Genomic DNA, 20,121 nt, shown 5'->3' with positions numbered 1-20,121 from the left:
CTCGACTCTGAGATCGAACAGTGTGTAAAACATTGTTATCCATGCCAAAGCAGTCGAAACGCCCCTGCGAAGGCACCACTACACCCCTGGGAATGGCCCACTGAACCATGGCAGAGGATTCAGCTTGACTATGCTGGACCCATCGAAGGCCGTATGATCCTTGTTGTTACCGACGCTCACACTAAATGGATCGACGCCTATGTAACACATACAGCAACCTCACACGCTACCATAGAGAGGCTGCGCCAGTGCTTTGCCACTCATGGTTTGCCACGCTTAATAGTCACTGACAATGGAACCTGTTTCTCAAGTTCTGAATTCACTGAATTCACCCGCCTGAATGGTATAATTCACAAGTTTGTGAGCCCACACCATCAAGCTTCAAATGGTCTATCTGAAAGCTCTGAGTTTCGTCAATTCTGGTCTAAGTAAGATACCAGGCGGAAGCCTTCAGACCAGACTATCATGTGTGCTTTTCGCTCACCACATCACTCCCCACACAACAACAGGGGTGACACCGGGTGAGCTGCTGATGAAACGACGTTTGCGTACACAACTGGATTGTCCAAGTCCAGACGTGGTGTCGGTTGTGAATCAAAATCAGTGGAAACAGAGACTTCACCATGACAACCACGCTGTACAGCGCTCTATAAAGATCGGGGACCCGGTGTTTGTGAGAAACTTTGGTCGCGGAATGGTTTCGTTACCAGGGCAGGTTCACAAAAATGAGGGACCATTGTCCTACGTTATCAAACTAGAGGAGGCACCTTGATCATGTCCGGTATCGGTCCTGTGATCCTGTCATTTTCACAAATGATATCTCGCCACTTCCTGAACCTGTGAACAGCGACATTGTTGCCGCAGATAGTACTGCACCACTCCCTGAGGCTGACCCCAATAACGCTGTTGCAGCACCACCAGTGGGGCCGTGTGGCAGCTTTGCACCCCGACGATCATCCAGAGTTCGAAAGGCGCCTATCCGCCTTGACTTGTAGCTAATATTCTTGTATGCATATTGCATTCGATTTTCAATTTCATTCAATTCAATTTTTGCATTCAATTTTGCATTTGCAATTTTGCAATTTTGTATGTTTGCATTCTTGTATGCATTTGCATGCTTGTTGTATACATTTTCACTGTTAATGGGGGGGGGGGGGGGGGAGATGTTATGTATTATTGCATGTTGCATGGGATTAACCGGCAGGCGGTCATCGAGGAGGCGGGGCACACTGCAAGACAGGAAGCTGGGCCGACGCTAGGCGCTTGTGGTTTTCCCGGCTGCGCAATAAACGACTGATGGTGCACTCAAACTATCTTCCCAGCCTGATACATTACACTTTGGCTAACACTCCTCCTTATATTCACGTCTTATACTCTGGCTAACACGCCTCCCTATATCCACCTCTTATACTTTGGCTAACACTCCTCCCGATACCCACCTCTTATACTCTGGCTAACATGCCTCCCTATATTCACCTCTTATACTGTGGCTAACACTCCTCCCTGTATTCACCTCTTATACTTTGGCTAACACTCCTCCCTATATTCACCTCTTATACTTTGGCTAACACTCCTCCCTATATTCACCTCTTATACTCTGGCTAACACTCCTCCCGATATTCACCTATTATACTCTGGCTAACACTCCTCCCTATATTCACCTCTTATACTTTGGCTAACACGCCTCCCGATATCCACCTCTTATACTCTGGCTGACACTCCTCCCTATATTCACCTCTTATACTCTGGCTAACACTCCTCCCGATATCCACCTCTTATACTCTGGCTAACACTCCTCCCTGTATTTACCTCTTATACTTTGGCTAACATTCCTCCCTATATTCACCTCTTATACTTTGGCTAACACTCCTCCCGATATCCACCTCTTATACTCGGGCTAACACTCCTCCCGATATCCACCTCTTATACTCTGGCTAACACTCCTCCCGATATCCACCTCTTATACTCTGGCTAACACTCCTCCATATATTCACCTCTTCTACTTTGGCTCACACTCCTCCCTATATTCACCTCTTATACTTTGCTAACACTCCTCCCTATATTCACCTCTTATACTCTGGCTAACACTCCTCCCTATATCCACCTCTTATACTCTGGTTAACACTCCTCCCGATATCCACCTCTTATACTCTGGCTAACACTCCTCCCTATATTCACCTCTTATACTCAGGCTAACACTCCTCCCTATATTCACCTCTTATACTCTGGCTAACACTCCTCCCAATATCCACCTCTTATACTCTGGCTAACACTCCTCCCACTATCCACCTCTTATACTCTGGCTAACACTCCTCCCTATATTCACCTCTTATACTCTGGCTAACACTCCTCCCGATATCCACCTCTGATACTCTGGCTAACACTCCTCCCTATATTATCCTCTTATACTCTGGCTAACACTCCTCCCTATATTCACCTCTTATACTCTGGCTAACACTCCTCCCAATATCCACCTCTTATACTCTGGCTAACACTCCTCCCAATATCCACCTCTTATACTCTGGCTAACACTCCTCCCTATATTCACCTCTTATACTCTGGCTAACACTCTTCCCTATATTCACCTCTTATACTTTGGCTAACACTCCTCCCTATATTCACCTCTTATACTCTGGCTCACACTCCTCCCTATATCCACCTCTTATACTCTGGCTAACACTCCTCCCTATATTCACCTCTTATACTCTGGCTCACACTCCTCCCTATATCCACCTCTTATACTCTGGCTCACACTCCTCCCTATATCCACCTCTTATACTCTGGCTAACACTCCTCCCTATATTCACCTCTTATACTCTGGCTAACACTCCTCCCGATATCCACCTCTTATACTCTGGCTAACACTCCTCCCTATATTCACCTATAATACTCTGGCTAACACTCCTCCCTATATTCACCTCTTATACTCTGGCTAACACTCCTCCCTATATTCACCTCTTATACTTTGGCTAACACTCCTCCCTATATTCACCTCTTATACTCTGGCTCACACTCCTCCCTATATCCACATCTTCTACTCTGGCTAACACTCCTCCCTATATCCACCTCTTATACTTTGGCTAACACTCCTCGCTATACCCACCTCTTATACTCTGGCTAACACTCCTCCCAATATCCTTTATCCACCTCTTATACTCTGGCTAACACTCCTCCCGATATCCACCTCTTATACTCTGGCTAACACTCCTCCCGATACCCACCTCATATACTCTGGCTAACACTCCTCCCTATATTCACCTCTTATACTCAGGCTAACACTTCTCCCTATATCCACCTCTTATACTGTGGCTAACACTCCTCCCGATACCCACCTCTTATACTCTGGCTAACACTCCTCCCTATATTCACCTCTTATACTCTGGCTAACAATCCTCCCTATATTCACCTCTTATACTCTGGCTAACAATCCTCCCTATATTCACCTCTTATACTCTGGCTAACACTCCTCCTGATACCCACCTCTTATACTCTGGCTAACACTCCTCCATATATTCACCTCTTATACTCTGGCTAACATTCCTCCCTATATTCACCTCTTATACTCAGGCTAACACTCCTCCCGATATTCACCTCTTATACTCAGGCTAACACTCCTCCCTATATTCACCTCTTATACTGTGGCTAACACTCCTCCCTATATTCACCTCTTATACTGTGGCTAACAATCCTCCCTATATTCACCTCTTAAACTCTGACCAACACTCCTCCCTATATTCACCTCTTATACTCTGACTAACACTCCTCCCTATATCCACCTCTTATACTCTGGCTAACACTCCTCCCTATATCCACCTCTTATACTTTGGCTAACACTCCTCCCTATATCCACCTCTTATACTTTGGCTAACACTCCTCCCTATATCCACCTCTTATACTTTGGCTAACACTCCTCCCTATATTCACCTCTTATACTGTGGCTAACAATCCTCCCTATATTCACCTCTTATACTGTGGCTAACAATCCTCCCTATATTCACCTCTTATACTCTGGCTAACAATCCTCCCTATATTCACCTCTTATACTGTGGCTAACACTCCTCCCTATATTCACCTCTTATACTGTGGCTAACACTCCTCCCTATATTCACCTCTTATACTGTGGCTAACACTCCTCCCTATATTCACCTCTTATACTGTGGCTAACACTCCTCCCTATATTCACCTCTTATACTCTGGCTAACAATCCTCCCTATATCCACCTCTTATACTCAGGCTAACACTCCTCCCTATATCCACCTCTTATACTTTGGCTAACACTCCTCCCTATATTCACCTCTTATACTGTGGCTAACACTCCTCCCTATATTCACCTCTTATACTGTGGCTAACAATCCTCCCTATATTCACCTCTTATACTCAGGCTAACACTCCTCCCTATATTCACCTCTTATACTTTGGCTAACACTCCTCCCTATATTCACCTCTTATACTGTGGCTAACACTCCTCCATATATTCACCTCTTATACTGTGGCTAACACTCCTCCCTATATCCACCTCTTATACTCAGGCTAACATTCCTCCCTATATCCACCTCTTATACTTTGGCTAACACTCCTCCCTATATTCACCTCTTATACTGTGGCTAACAATCCTCCCTATATTCACCTCTTATACTGTGGCTAACAATCCTCCCTATATTCACCTCTTATACTGTGGCTAACACTCCTCCCTATATTCACCTCTTATACTGTGGCTAACACTCCTCCCTATATTCACCTCTTATACTGTGGCTAACACTCCTCCCTATATTCACCTCTTATACTGTGGCTAACAATCCTCCCTATATTCACCTCTTATACTCTGGCTAACACTCCTCCCTATATTCACCTCTTATACTCTGGCTAACAATCCTCCCTATATTCACCTCTTATACTGTGGCTAACAATCCTCCCTATATTCACCTCTTATACTGTGGCTAACACTCCTCCCTATATTCACCTCTTATACTGTGGCTAACACTCCTCCCGATATCCACCTCTTATACTCTGGCTAACAATCCTCCCTATATTCACCTCTTATACTCTGGCTAACAATCCTCCCTATATTCACCTCTTATACTGTGGCTAACACTCCTCCCTATATTCACCTCTTATACTGTGGCTAACACTCCTCCCTATATTCACCTCTTATACTCTGGCTAACAATCCTCCCTATATTCACCTCTTATACTCTGGCTAACAATCCTCCCTATATTCACCTCTTATACTGTGGCAAACACTCCTCCCTATATTCACATCTTATACTGTGGCAAACACTCCTCCCTATATTCACCTCTTATACTGTGGCTAACACTCCTCCCTATATTCACCTCTTATACTGTGGCTAACACTCCTCCCTATATTCACCTCTTATACTCTGGCTAACAATCCTCCCTATATTCACCTCTTATACTCTGGCTAACACTCCTCCCGATATCCACCTCTTATACTCTGGCTAACAATCCTCCCTATATTCACCTCTTATACTCTGGCTAACACTCCTCCCTATATTCACCTCTTATACTGTGGCTAACACTCCTCCCTATATTCACCTCTTATACTGTGGCTAACACTCCTCCCTATATTCACCTCTTATACTGTGGCTAACAATCCTCCCTATAGTCACCTCTTATACTGTGGCTAACACTCCTCCCTATATTCACCTCTTATACTGTGGCTAACACTCCTCCCTATATTCACCTCTTATACTGTGGCTAACAATCCTCCCTATATTCACCTCTTATACTCTGGCTAACACTCCTCCCTATATTCCCCTCTTATACTCTGACTAACACTCCTCCCTATATTCACCTCTTATACTCTGGCTAACACTCCTCCCTATATTCACCTCTTATACTGTGGTTAACAATCCTCCCTATATTCACCTCTTATACTGTGGCTAACACTCCTCCCTATATTCACCTCTTATACTGTGGCTAACACTCCTCCCTATATTCACCTCTTATACTGTGGCTAACACTCCTCCCTATATTCACCTCTTATACTGTGGCTAACACTCCTCCCTATATTCACCTCTTATACTCTGGCTAACAATCCTCCCTATATTCACCTCTTATACTCAGGCTAACACTCCTCCCTATATCCACCTCTTATACTCAGGCTAACACTCCTCCCTATATCCACCTCTTATACTTTGGCTAACACTCCTCCCTATATTCACCTCTTATACTGTGGCTAACACTCCTCCCTATATTCACCTCTTATACTGTGGCTAACAATCCTCCCTATATTCACCTCTTATACTCTGGCTAACAATCCTCCCTATATTCACCTCTTATACTCAGGCTAACACTCCTCCCTATATCCACCTCCTATACTCAGGCTAACACTCCTCCCTATATCCACCTCTTATACTTTGGCTAACACTCCTCCCTATATTCACCTCTTATACTGTGGCTAACAATCCTCCCTATATTCACCTCTTATACTGTGGCTAACACTCCTCCCTATATTCACCTCTTAAACTCTGGCTAACAATCCTCCCTATATCCACCTCTTGTACTCTGGCTAACACTCCTCCCTATATTCACCTCTTAAACTCTGGCTAACAATCCTCCCTATATCCACCTCTTGTACTCTGGCTAACACTCCTCCCTATATCCACCTCTTATACTCTGACGAACACTCCTGATAGCCACCTTTTAAACTCTGGCTAACACTCCTCCCTATATTCACCTCTTAAACTCTGGCTAACAATCCTCCCTATATCCACCTCTTGTACTCTGGCTAACACTCCTCCCTATATTCACCTCTTATACTCTGACTAACACTCCACCCAATACCCACCTCTTATACTCAGGCTAACACTTCTCCCTATATGCACCTCATATACTCTGGCTAACACTCCTCGCTATACCCACCTCTTATACTCCGGCTAACACTCTTCCCTATATCCACCTCTTGTACTCTGGCTGACACTCCTCCTGATACCCACCTCTTAAACTCTGGCTAACACTCCTCCCTATATCCACCTCTTCTACTCTGGCTAACACTCCTCCCTATATTCACCTCTTATACTGTGTATTATGTATTATTGCATGGGATTAATCGGAAGGCGGTCATCGAGGAGGCGGGGCATACTGCAGGGCAGAGGAAGCTGGGCCTACGCTGGGTGCTTGTGGTTTTCCCGGCTGCGCAATAAACGACTGATGGTGCACTCAAACTGTCTTCCCAGCCTGATAGATTACATGGCGACGAGGATGGGATTCTGGTGAGCGCATGCAAAGCAAGCTGAGCTATTGCAGTGAGCTGTTGGCCTGCCAACTCGTTATTTCACGACATACGCCACTTGATCACCATGTCCTACGGCCGGATTAACGAGTTCAACCTGCGCGAAGGAAACTGGGAGGCGTACATTGAGCGTCTACAGTATTACAACCAAGCTAATGGCATTGAGGATGATGCCAGGAAGAAAGCAATCCTGATGTCGGTATGCGGCAGCGAGACATTTACTATTCTGAAGAATAGTAAATTGCTCTCTCTCTCATGCACAGATTTATCCCATCTCGTCTTCAGTTGTCATACCCTTCCTCCCGTCCATGGTACACGGAATCTTGTGGTGAGGCTGTTGCCCAGAAACAACTTGCCTTCGTCTCCTGGAAAGCAAATCCAACGGAAGGAAATCTCATTTCCTTTCACAAAGCCCGAAACAAGTGTGTGTCCACCCTCAGGAGAGCCAGGAAACAATATCTCTCCGTTCTCAAGACCGAACTCTCTTATCTGTCTCCCTCTTCCAAATCCTGGTGGCATCTGGTCAAATCCGTTTCTGGTGTTTGTTCCCCCTCCATCCCCTCCCTTACCTCAAACGGCTACACAGCTGACTCCGCACGTGAAAAAGCTGAATGCCTCAACTCTGTGTTTGCCTCTAAATCTTGTGTCCCAAAACCATCCCTCTCTGTACCCACCATACCCAGTCGTACCCTGCTGCTCCTGGACTCCGTGTCCTTTTCTCCTGACAAGGTGGAAAAGTTTCTTTCAACCCTTGACTCTGATTCTGCAACTGGACCCGACGGCATCAGCCCACGGGTCCTAAAATCCTGCTCTGCCGCTCTATCTCACCCTCTCTCTGTTCTCTTCACCCTCTCTTTTGCTCAAGGTCAACTGCCATCTGCTTGGAAATCAGCCAACATCACCGCTTTGCACAAAAAAGGTGCAAAAACAGATCCTAGCAACTACAGACCAATCAGCCTTCTCCCAATTATCAGCAAAGTCATGGAATCCATCATTGCTTCGGATATGAAATCTTTCCTCTTCTCCAATGGCTTGATCTCTGATCATCAATTTGGTTTCAGACCAGGTCACTCTACTCTGGACATGCTGCTTCTGCTGTCTCAACAATGGATGGAGGTCCTCAATGCCAAACAGGAAATTAGAGCTGTCTCCCTCGACATATCACGTGCCTTCGACACGGTCTGGCACCCCGCTCTGCTCACCAAACCCTCCTCCTTTGGTATCCATGGAAATCTCCACGCATGGCTGGCGGACTTCCTCTCTAGTCGTCGTCAACGTGTGGCCCTGAATGGGTTTCTCTCATCTCCTCTTCCTGTTCAGGCTGGAGTTCCCCAAGGCAGTGTTCTGGGCCCCGTGCTTTTTCTGGTCTTCATCAATGATCTCTCTGACTCTCTTGAAAATCCTCTCTATCTCTTTGCTGATGACTCCACTCTCTGCCGCTCCATTCCTCTTCCCTCAGATCGGCAGTCTGCAGCCTCCTCACTCTCTGAAGACTTGGACAAAATCACAGACTGGTCAAACAAGTGGAACATGTCTTTCAATCCTGACAAATCTCACACTCTTACTATGTCTCTCCGAAAAGATCGACTGGACAACCCTCCCATCTACTTTCTCAACAATCCTCTCCAAGAAGTTCTGTCGCTCAAGCTTTTGGGTCTCACTATCTGCCATGATCTTTCTTGGGAAAACCACATTCCCAAGCTGGCCTCCAAAGCCAGTCGCCGACTGGGCATCCTCCGTCGTGCGAAGTCCTTCCTCGGCACACCTGAGCTCCTCACCACATACAAGGCTTTCATCCGCAGCTCAATGGAATACTGTTCTCCCCTATGGGCCGGTGCTCCTGCCTCACACCTAGCTCGGCTTCACGCTGTTGAAACCAAAGCTTTCAGAATTATTGGAATCTCCCGCGATGAAGCTATCTCTGAGGGCCTTTCACTCACTCACCGCAGGCAGGTAGGTGGTCTTTCTGTCTTCTACCGACTCCTCTCCGGCCTTGCACCCCCAGCTCTCTCTGTGCTCTGTCCCCCAAATATTCCTACAGGTCGCACAAGATCTGCCAGCAACCCTCTGATGGTTAAACTGCCGAAATCTCGGCTCTCTGCTCACCTTCACTCTTTCATTCCTCTTTTCTCCCGCCTCTGGAACAAACTCCCTCACTCCCTTCAATCCCACTCCACCCTCCAGGTCTTTAAAACAGCTGTTCACCACCATCTCTTATCTTCCCCCATCCATCTTTGACCAAACCCTTTCCTTCGACAAATACACTAAACAGATCACAAAGTCAGCCTTCTTTCACCTGAAAAACATTGCCCGTCTCCGCTCATCCCTCTCCTCCACGGCTGCAGAAACCCTCATCCACGCCTTCATCACCTCCCGTCTGGACTACTGCAATAGCCTCCTCTATGGTTCACCCTCAAAAATCACCAATAAACTCCAATACATTCAGAACTCCGCTGCCCGTCTACTCACCCATTCCCGGACCCGTGATCACATCACCCCCGTCCTTTACAAGCTTCACTGGCTCCCCATCCCCCAGAGAATCCAGTACAAAATCCTCCTCTTGACATACAAAGCCCTCCATAACCTGGCCCCATCCTACCTGGCTGACCTCCTCTCCAGACACACTCCCACCCGCAACCTCCGCTCTGCTGGTACCAACCTCCTGACCCCCTCCATCCGGACCAAATTCAGATCCTGGGGGGACAGGGCCTTCTCCATCGCTGCTCCCACCCTCTGGAACTCACTACCTCACACCATCAGAGACTCCTCCTCACTCACCACATTCAAAACATCACTAAAGACCCACCTGTTCAACACTGCATTCAACATTCAACCCACAGCATTTAACCCCTGACTATCTCTTCTCCTTCTCCCTTTGCTTTAAATATTTCCCTATTGATTCTTGTCTTTTTGCAATTGTTGTTTTCATGTATTGTTATGCATTATGTTTGCCACTCTGTCAAAGCGCCTTTGGGCTTCTGGAAAAGCGCTATACAAAATAAATGAATTATTATTATTATTATTATTATTATTACTAGGGCATGCCCGTACTATATCTATATCTAAAATTATATCCCCCCCCCCTCTATTTACATGAAATGGTTTGGTCCAAAGCGAACGGCTTGCGAGTGGTGACAATCCCCCCCCCCTCTATTTACATGCAATGGTTTGGTCCAAAGCGAACGGCTTCCGGAGTTTGGTAAAGAAATCGCCATCGCGTGCACAAACGCGCAGGAAAGCGAATGAATCGCAAATTCGTTTTTATTAGTTGTAAAACATAGTTTAACGCCAACATAGTTTGCAAACGTGAAATAAATGAATACGCTCTCAAATGTGCCATCCGAGGCAGAGTGTGTCCGCCACGTTCGGCACACGCGATCGTTCGCTGCTCTCTGATTGGTTGAATCGTTTTTTGGACATAGCTCGGTAAGTAATTGTCCGATTAATATGAAACCTTGAAAAGGCACATCCTCGGGTCCCCAGCAATATACCTGGCAAGTTAAAAGTATATCGGACCCGTGGTTGTCGAGAAACAGCGGTCACAGACAAACGTACAGACAGACAGAGATTACTGGAATTATAGATAGATTATTATCCAAAACCTTGATCTTTTCTACCCCAGCTAATTCACCCCAGATCCACCTTGTTTGAAATTCCAACTTCTTTCCTGGAAGTCTTGGCAGTGTCCATATGTTTTATACCTCTCCCACCGCCCCCTTCCCATGCCCCCCCCCCCAAAGCCCTCGCCCTCTCTCAGATCTCTCGATGTCTCCATGTCTCTCGGTCCCTGCTCTCAAATGTTGTGTTTGTGTCCTTCCCCCTCTCTCCCCATCTTGACTACCGCTCCCGATGTTATATGTTTTATGTGTCGGTTTGTCTTTCTGTGTGATTAATGTTCGCTCTTTCACGAGCCTCGATCTTGTATACACAAAAAAAAAAAAAAACAAAAAAAAAAAAACAATATCGCCATGCCCAGGACCACAATGGATTTAACACACGCCGAGCTTGTGGCAGCTATGAAGGAGCACTGTGAACCTACACCCTCAGTCATTGTGAGTCGATTCAATTTTTACATGTGTCGCCAAACCTCAACGCAGTCCATTTCGGCATTCACAGCTCACCTGGTGTCACGCCTGTTGTTGTGTGGGGAGTGATGTGGTGATGGATAGCCTGTTCGCTGCTGAAACACACGTTGTTGTTCACCAAGACGACATCCTAGTCACTGGCCGCTCAGATCTTCATCATCTGGACAACCTCAAACGTGTTCTACGTATTATTTCCGACTCTGGACTACGCCTGCGGAGAGACAAGTGCAAGTTCATGGTTCCGTCGGTGACCTATTTGGGCCATCGTATCGATGCCGAAGGCTTACATCCCACAGAAGAGAAGATCAGAGCAATCAAAGACGCCCCTGCTCCGACCAACATTACTGAACTCAAGGTTTCATTGGCATGCTGCAGTACTACAGCAGGTATATTCCAAACATTGCTACCATGCTTGGCCCACTGTATTGCCTGTTAAAAAAAGGCATCAGCTGGAAATGGGACATTCCGGAGTCAGCAGCCTTCCAGAAGTCAAAAGACATGCTGCGGTCTTCAAATGTGCTAGTTCACTACGACCCAGACAAAGACATGGTCCGGTCGTGTGATGCGAGTCAGTACGGGGTTGGTGCTGTTCTGTCACACATCATGCCAGATCGCACAGAGAGACCAATAGCATTCGCATCTCGTACACTGTCTCCTGCTGAGAAGAACTACAGTCAGCTGGACAAAGGACTCGGCATTGTATTCGGAGTTAAGAAATTTCACCAGTACGTTTTCGGTCGGCATTTCACGATTTACACGGACCACAAGCCACTGATTAGTTTGTTTGGTCCATCAAAGGCTACCTCAGAGGTCTTACCGCCTCGGATCATACGCTGGTCACTTTCACTCTCGGCTTATGATTACGATATTACATACAGACCTAGCTCCACAATTTCAAATGCAGACGACATGAGTCGCCTACCACTTCCGGACACAGTGTTTTACCCCCCTGTACCTGGCAGCGTGATATCTCTGATGGACTTTTTGAATGACAACCCAATTGATGCCAACCAGATACGGACCTACACCAGGAGTGACCCACTTCTTTTCAAGGTAATTCGTGCTACTGGGCATGGGTGGGGCCTTCTATGTGATGCTGACCCTGAATTGAATTCTTACAAGGCCAGGCAAAATGAACGAAGTGTCGAGAATGGCTGCTTGCTGTGGGGTTGCCGAGTGGTCATTCCCCCAAACTTGCGCACAAAGATTTTGGATCAGCTTTACGACTGTCATCCGGGCATTGTAAGAATGAAATCGCTGGCACGGAACTATGTCTGGTGGCCTCACCTCGACTCTGAGATCGAACAGTGTGTAAAACATTGTTATCCATGCCAAAGCAGTCGAAACGCCCCTGCGAAGGCACCACTACACCCCTGGGAATGGCCCACTGAACCATGGCAGAGGATTCAGCTTGACTATGCTGGACCCATCGAAGGCCGTATGATCCTTGTTGTTACCGACGCTCACACTAAATGGATCGACGCCTATGTAACACATACAGCAACCTCACACGCTACCATAGAGAGGCTGCGCCAGTGCTTTGCCACTCATGGTTTGCCACGCTTAATAGTCACTGACAATGGAACCTGTTTCTCAAGTTCTGAATTCACTGAATTCACCCGCCTGAATGGTATAATTCACAAGTTTGTGAGCCCACACCATCAAGCTTCAAATGGTCTATCTGAAAGCTCTGAGTTTCGTCAATTCTGGTCTAAGTAAGATACCAGGCGGAAGCCTTCAGACCAGACTATCATGTGTGCTTTTCGCTCACCACATCACTCCCCACACAACAACAGGGGTGACACCGGGTGAGCTGCTGATGAAACGACGTTTGCGTACACAACTGGATTGTCCAAGTCCAGACGTGGTGTCGGTTGTGAATCAAAATCAGTGGAAACAGAGACTTCACCATGACAACCACGCTGTACAGCGCTCTATAAAGATCGGGGACCCGGTGTTTGTGAGAAACTTTGGTCGCGGAATGGTTTCGTTACCAGGGCAGGTTCACAAAAATGAGGGACCATTGTCCTACGTTATCAAACTAGAGGAGGCACCTTGATCATGTCCGGTATCGGTCCTGTGATCCTGTCATTTTCACAAATGATATCTCGCCACTTCCTGAACCTGTGAACAGCGACATTGTTGCCGCAGATAGTACTGCACCACTCCCTGAGGCTGACCCCAATAACGCTGTTGCAGCACCACCAGTGGGGCCGTGTGGCAGCTTTGCACCCCGACGATCATCCAGAGTTCGAAAGGCGCCTATCCGCCTTGACTTGTAGCTAATATTCTTGTATGCATATTGCATTCGATTTTCAATTTCATTCAATTCAATTTTTGCATTCAATTTTGCATTTGCAATTTTGCAATTTTGTATGTTTGCATTCTTGTATGCATTTGCATGCTTGTTGTATACATTTTCACTGTTAATGGGGGGGGGGGGGGGGGGGAGATGTTATGTATTATTGCATGTTGCATGGGATTAACCGGCAGGCGGTCATCGAGGAGGCGGGGCACACTGCAAGACAGGAAGCTGGGCCGACGCTAGGCGCTTGTGGTTTTCCCGGCTGCGCAATAAACGACTGATGGTGCACTCAAACTATCTTCCCAGCCTGATACATTACACTTTGGCTAACACTCCTCCTTATATTCACGTCTTATACTCTGGCTAACACGCCTCCCTATATCCACCTCTTATACTTTGGCTAACACTCCTCCCGATACCCACCTCTTATACTCTGGCTAACATGCCTCCCTATATTCACCTCTTATACTGTGGCTAACACTCCTCCCTGTATTCACCTCTTATACTTTGGCTAACACTCCTCCCTATATTCACCTCTTATACTTTGGCTAACACTCCTCCCTATATCCACCTCTTATACTTTGGCTAACACTCCTCCCGATACCCACCTCTTATACTCTGGCTAACATGCCTCCCTATATTCACCTCTTATACTGTGGCTAACACTCCTCCCTGTATTCACCTCTTATACTTTGGCTAACACTCCTCCCTATATTCACCTCTTATACTTTGGCTAACACTCCTCCCTGTATTTACCTCTTATACTTTGGCTAACATTCCTCCTTATATTCACGTCTTATACTCTGGCTAACACGCCTCCCTATATCCACCTCTTATACTTTGGCTAACACTCCTCCCGATACCCACCTCTTATACTCTGGCTAACATGCCTCCCTATATTCACCTCTTATACTTTGGCTAACACTCCTCCCGATATCCACCTCTTATACTCGGGCTAACACTCCTCCCGATATCCACCTCTTATACTCTGGCTAACACTCCTCCCGATATCCACCTCTTATACTCTGGCTAACACTCCTCCATATATTCACCTCTTCTACTTTGGCTCACACTCCTCCCTATATTCACCTCTTATACTTTGCTAACACTCCTCCCTATATTCACCTCTTATACTCTGGCTAACACTCCTCCCTATATCCACCTCTTATACTCTGGTTAACACTCCTCCCGATATCCACCTCTTATACTCTGGCTAACACTCCTCCCTATATTCACCTCTTATACTCAGGCTAACACTCCTCCCTATATTCACCTCTTATACTCTGGCTAACACTCCTCCCAATATCCACCTCTTATACTCTGGCTAACACTCCTCCCACTATCCACCTCTTATACTCTGGCTAACACTCCTCCCTATATTCACCTCTTATACTCTGGCTAACACTCCTCCCGATATCCACCTCTGATACTCTGGCTAACACTCCTCCCTATATTATCCTCTTATACTCTGGCTAACACTCCTCCCTATATTCACCTCTTATACTCTGGCTAACACTCCTCCCAATATCCACCTCTTATACTCTGGCTAACACTCCTCCCTATATTCACCTCTTATACTCTGGCTAACACTCTTCCCTATATTCACCTCTTATACTTTGGCTAACACTCCTCCCTATATTCACCTCTTATACTCTGGCTCACACTCCTCCCTATATCCACCTCTTATACTCTGGCTAACACTCCTCCCTATATTCACCTCTTATACTCTGGCTCACACTCCTCCCTATATCCACCTCTTATACTCTGGCTCACACTCCTCCCTATATCCACCTCTTATACTCTGGCTAACACTCCTCCCTATATTCACCTCTTATACTCTGGCTAACACTCCTCCCGATATCCACCTCTTATACTCTGGCTAACACTCCTCCCTATATTCACCTATAATACTCTGGCTAACACTCCTCCCTATATTCACCTCTTATACTCTGGCTAACACTCCTCCCTATATTCACCTCTTATACTTTGGCTAACACTCCTCCCTATATTCACCTCTTATACTCTGGCTCACACTCCTCCCTATATCCACATCTTCTACTCTGGCTAACACTCCTCCCTATATCCACCTCTTATACTTTGGCTAACACTCCTCGCTATACCCACCTCTTATACTCTGGCTAACACTCCTCCCGATATCCTTTATCCACCTCTTATACTCTGGCTAACACTCCTCCCGATATCCACCTCTTATACTCTGGCTAACACTCCTCCCGATACCCACCTCATATACTCTGGCTAACACTCCTCCCTATATTCACCTCTTATACTCAGGCTAACACTTCTCCCTATATCCACCTCTTATACTGTGGCTAACACTCCTCCCGATACCCACCTCTTATACTCTGGCTAACACTCCTCCCTATATTCACCTCTTATACTCTGGCTAACAATCCTCCCTATATTCACCTCTTATACTCTGGCTAACAATCCTCCCTATATTCACCTCTTATACTCTGGCTAACACTCCTCCCGATACCCACCTCTTATACTGTGGCTAACACTCCTCCCTATATTCACCTCTTATACTGTGGCTAACAATCCTCCCTATATTCACCTCTTAAACTCTGACCAACACTCCTCCCTATATTCACCTCTTATACTCTGACTAACACTCCTCCCTATATCCACCTCTTATACTCTGGCTAACACTCCTCCCTATATCCACCTCTTATACTTTGGCTAACACTCCTCCCTATATCCACCTCTTATACTTTGGCTAACACTCCTCCCTATATCCACCTCTTATACTTTGGCTAACACTCCTCCCTATATTCACCTCTTATACTGTGGCTAACAATCCTCCCTATATTCACCTCTTATACTGTGGCTAACAATCCTCCCTATATTCACCTCTTATACTCTGGCTAACAATCCTCCCTATATTCACCTCTTATACTGTGGCTAACACTCCTCCCTATATTCACCTCTTATACTGTGGCTAACACTCCTCCCTATATTCACCTCTTATACTGTGGCTAACACTCCTCCCTATATTCACCTCTTATACTGTGGCTAACACTCCTCCCTATATTCACCTCTTATACTCTGGCTAACAATCCTCCCTATATCCACCTCTTATACTCAGGCTAACACTCCTCCCTATATCCACCTCTTATACTTTGGCTAACACTCCTCCCTATATTCACCTCTTATACTGTGGCTAACACTCCTCCCTATATTCACCTCTTATACTGTGGCTAACAATCCTCCCTATATTCACCTCTTATACTCAGGCTAACACTCCTCCCTATATTCACCTCTTATACTTTGGCTAACACTCCTCCCTATATTCACCTCTTATACTGTGGCTAACACTCCTCCCTATATTCACCTCTTATACTGTGGCTAACACTCCTCCCTATATCCACCTCTTATACTCAGGCTAACATTCCTCCCTATATCCACCTCTTATACTTTGGCTAACACTCCTCCCTATATTCACCTCTTATACTGTGGCTAACAATCCTCCCTATATTCACCTCTTATACTGTGGCTAACAATCCTCCCTATATTCACCTCTTATACTGTGGCTAACACTCCTCCCTATATTCACCTCTTATACTGTGGCTAACACTCCTCCCTATATTCACCTCTTATACTGTGGCTAACACTCCTCCCTATATTCACCTCTTATACTGTGGCTAACAATCCTCCCTATATTCACCTCTTATACTCTGGCTAACACTCCTCCCTATATTCACCTCTTATACTCTGGCTAACAATCCTCCCTATATTCACCTCTTATACTGTGGCTAACAATCCTCCCTATATTCACCTCTTATACTCTGGCTAACACTCCTCCCTATATTCACCTCTTATACTGTGGCTAACACTCCTCCCGATATCCACCTCTTATACTCTGGCTAACAATCCTCCCTATATTCACCTCTTATACTCTGGCTAACAATCCTCCCTATATTCACCTCTTATACTCTGGCTAACAATCCTCCCTATATTCACCTCTTATACTGTGGCAAACACTCCTCCCTATATTCACATCTTATACTGTGGCTAACACTCCTCCCTATATTCACCTCTTATACTGTGGCTAACACTCCTCCCGATATCCACCTCTTATACTCTGGCTAACAATCCTCCCTATATTCACCTCTTATACTCTGGCTAACACTCCTCCCTATATTCACCTCTTATACTGTGGCTAACACTCCTCCCTATATTCACCTCTTATACTGTGGCTAACAATCCTCCCTATATTCACCTCTTATACTGTGGCTAACACTCCTCCCTATATTCACCTCTTATACTGTGGCTAACACTCCTCCCTATATTCACCTCTTATACTGTGGCTAACAATCCTCCCTATATTCACCTCTTATACTCTGGCTAACACTCCTCCCTATATTCACCTCTTATACTCTGGCTAACACTCCTCCCGATACCCACCTCTTAAACTCTGGCTAACAATCCTCCCTATATCCACCTCTTGTACTCTGGCTAACACTCCTCCCTATATTCACCTCTTATACTCTGACTAACACTCCTCCCAATACCCACCTCTTATACTCAGGCTAACACTTCTCCCTATATGCACCTCATATACTGTGGCTAACACTCCTCCCTATATTCACCTCTTATACTGTGGCTAACACTCCTCCCACTATCCACCTCTTATACTCTGGCTAACACTCCTCCCTATATTCACCTCTTATACTGTGGCTAACAATCCTCCCTATATTCACCTCTTATACTGTGGCTAACAATCCTCCCTATATTCACCTCTTATACTCTGGCTAACAATCCTCCCTATATTCACCTCTTATACTGTGGCTAACACTCCTCCCTATATTCACCTCTTATACTGTGGCTAACACTCCTCCCTATATTCACCTCTTATACTGTGGCTAACACTCCTCCCTATATTCACCTCTTATACTGTGGCTAACACTCCTCCCTATATTCACCTCCTATACTCAGGCTAACACTCCTCCCTATATCCACCTCTTATACTTTGGCTAACACTCCTCCCTATATTCACCTCTTATACTGTGGCTAACAATCCTCCCTATATTCACCTCTTATACTGTGGCTAACACTCCTCCCTATATTCACCTCTTATACTGTGGCTAACACTCCTCCCTATATTCACCTCTTATACTGTGGCTAACACTCCTCCCTATATTCACCTCTTATACTGTGGCTAACACTCCTCCCTATATTCACCTCTTATACTCTGGCTAACAATCCTCCCTATATTCACCTCTTATACTCTGGCTAACACTCCTCCCTATATTCACCTCTTATACTCTGACTAACACTCCTCCCTGCTGACAAGCCAGACGGGTTTACACGATGTAGTCCACAAAGTACGTACATGGAAGCCAGGCGGATTCACGATTTAGTCCACAAAGTATGTACATGGAAGCCCCAGCGGGTTTACACGATGTCGTCCACAAAGTACATACATGGAACCCCAGCGGTTTCGACAGCACGCTAAACAATATCGAGGGATGCCAACTACGTACAGAGGGAAACACGAGGTAGCTCGAAGACTACTGGGAAAGTACAAGAACGGCATCAAATTATCGTAATAAAGAATATATCGATGTTTGTATATAGAAGCGAGCAAAGCATGCCAAGGTCGTACAGTTCCCATTTGCAATTATCGCAATTTTCCTTCCCCTTCCTGGGTTCTAAGCACCCCCGATAACCAGCCCTCCTCAAACCTGACCTTTTATTCGAGGGAAAAGCGCCATTTGAGCTCAAAAATATTCTCATACCTCTTCTCCCCCTCGTACCTTCCATTGTTTTAGTTCTTCAGCACAAAGTAAAACTTCCCCGGTCCTTCCCACATTGTCCCTCAATGCTGCAAAGTGACCGTCTCTCGGCCCCGCCCACATCGATCAACCGCACCCGACTCCTCCCACATCGTCACTCAATGCAAAGTGCCGTCTCCCGGCCCCGCCCACATCGATCAACCTTCCACAGCGAATGTCACCAGCTCCGCCCAAATCGGCTCAACGTCTCCCGCCTTCCATCCACACCTGGCCACATTCCTTCCTGTTTCCTTGTGCAAAGATTTATCGATAATCAACTTCCGCTGCTCCAACCATTTTTTACACCACTGTTGTTCCGATTAATATTTGGTTTGTTTATTACATGAGCTGCGGGTAAACGATGTTTAATGTACAGCCGACGGTGTTCAGAGGGTTTCTATCAGCCGTCAATGGGAGTTTTATATTAACGGAACGGCACGTTTTCTGGCAGGCTACCCGGCCTTTGATTTACAGTAATCTGACAACATGACATGATGACATCATAAAAAAAGATTTGCGTGAAAACAAACATTATGAAACATTTTGTAGGGTTTTAAAATCATTATATTATCGGTTGAAGTGCGGTGCTATGCGCACGACTTGTTTGCCAAGAAGATAAAGCAACAACGCCGGTAACCAAAAAGAGTCTTTATTCCAAAGCTCAACAAGAGCACTGAGGTGCTCG

The 20,121-nt window shown here is 46.0% G+C and overlaps 1 protein-coding gene across 3 annotated transcripts in view; it reads right to left on the bottom strand.

Annotated features, from left to right (window-relative positions):
- LOC137421694 (mucosa-associated lymphoid tissue lymphoma translocation protein 1) overlaps window positions 1-19,541 on the bottom strand; it is an 89,559-nt gene extending 70,018 nt beyond the window's left edge. Inside the window, exon 1 of one of the 3 annotated variants that reach the window (XM_068107989.2) lies at window positions 19,352-19,541. In XM_068107989.2, the coding sequence (XP_067964090.2) occupies window positions 19,352-19,376 (25 nt within the window). In that variant the 5' untranslated portion in view covers window positions 19,377-19,541. The remainder of the gene's footprint in view (window positions 1-19,351) is intronic. The other 2 variants (XM_068107991.2, XM_068107990.2) reach the window with 2 other exon arrangements.
- Window positions 19,542-20,121: the final 580 nt, after the last annotated feature.

The sequence above is a fragment of the Myxine glutinosa genome, chromosome 2 (assembly GCF_964187855.1).
Source record: "Myxine glutinosa chromosome 2, kmMyxGlut1.1, whole genome shotgun sequence".
Taxonomy (NCBI): domain Eukaryota; kingdom Metazoa; phylum Chordata; class Myxini; order Myxiniformes; family Myxinidae; genus Myxine; species Myxine glutinosa.
Note: the sequence above shows the minus strand (reverse complement) of the source record. Positions and strands in the feature narration are given on the sequence as shown.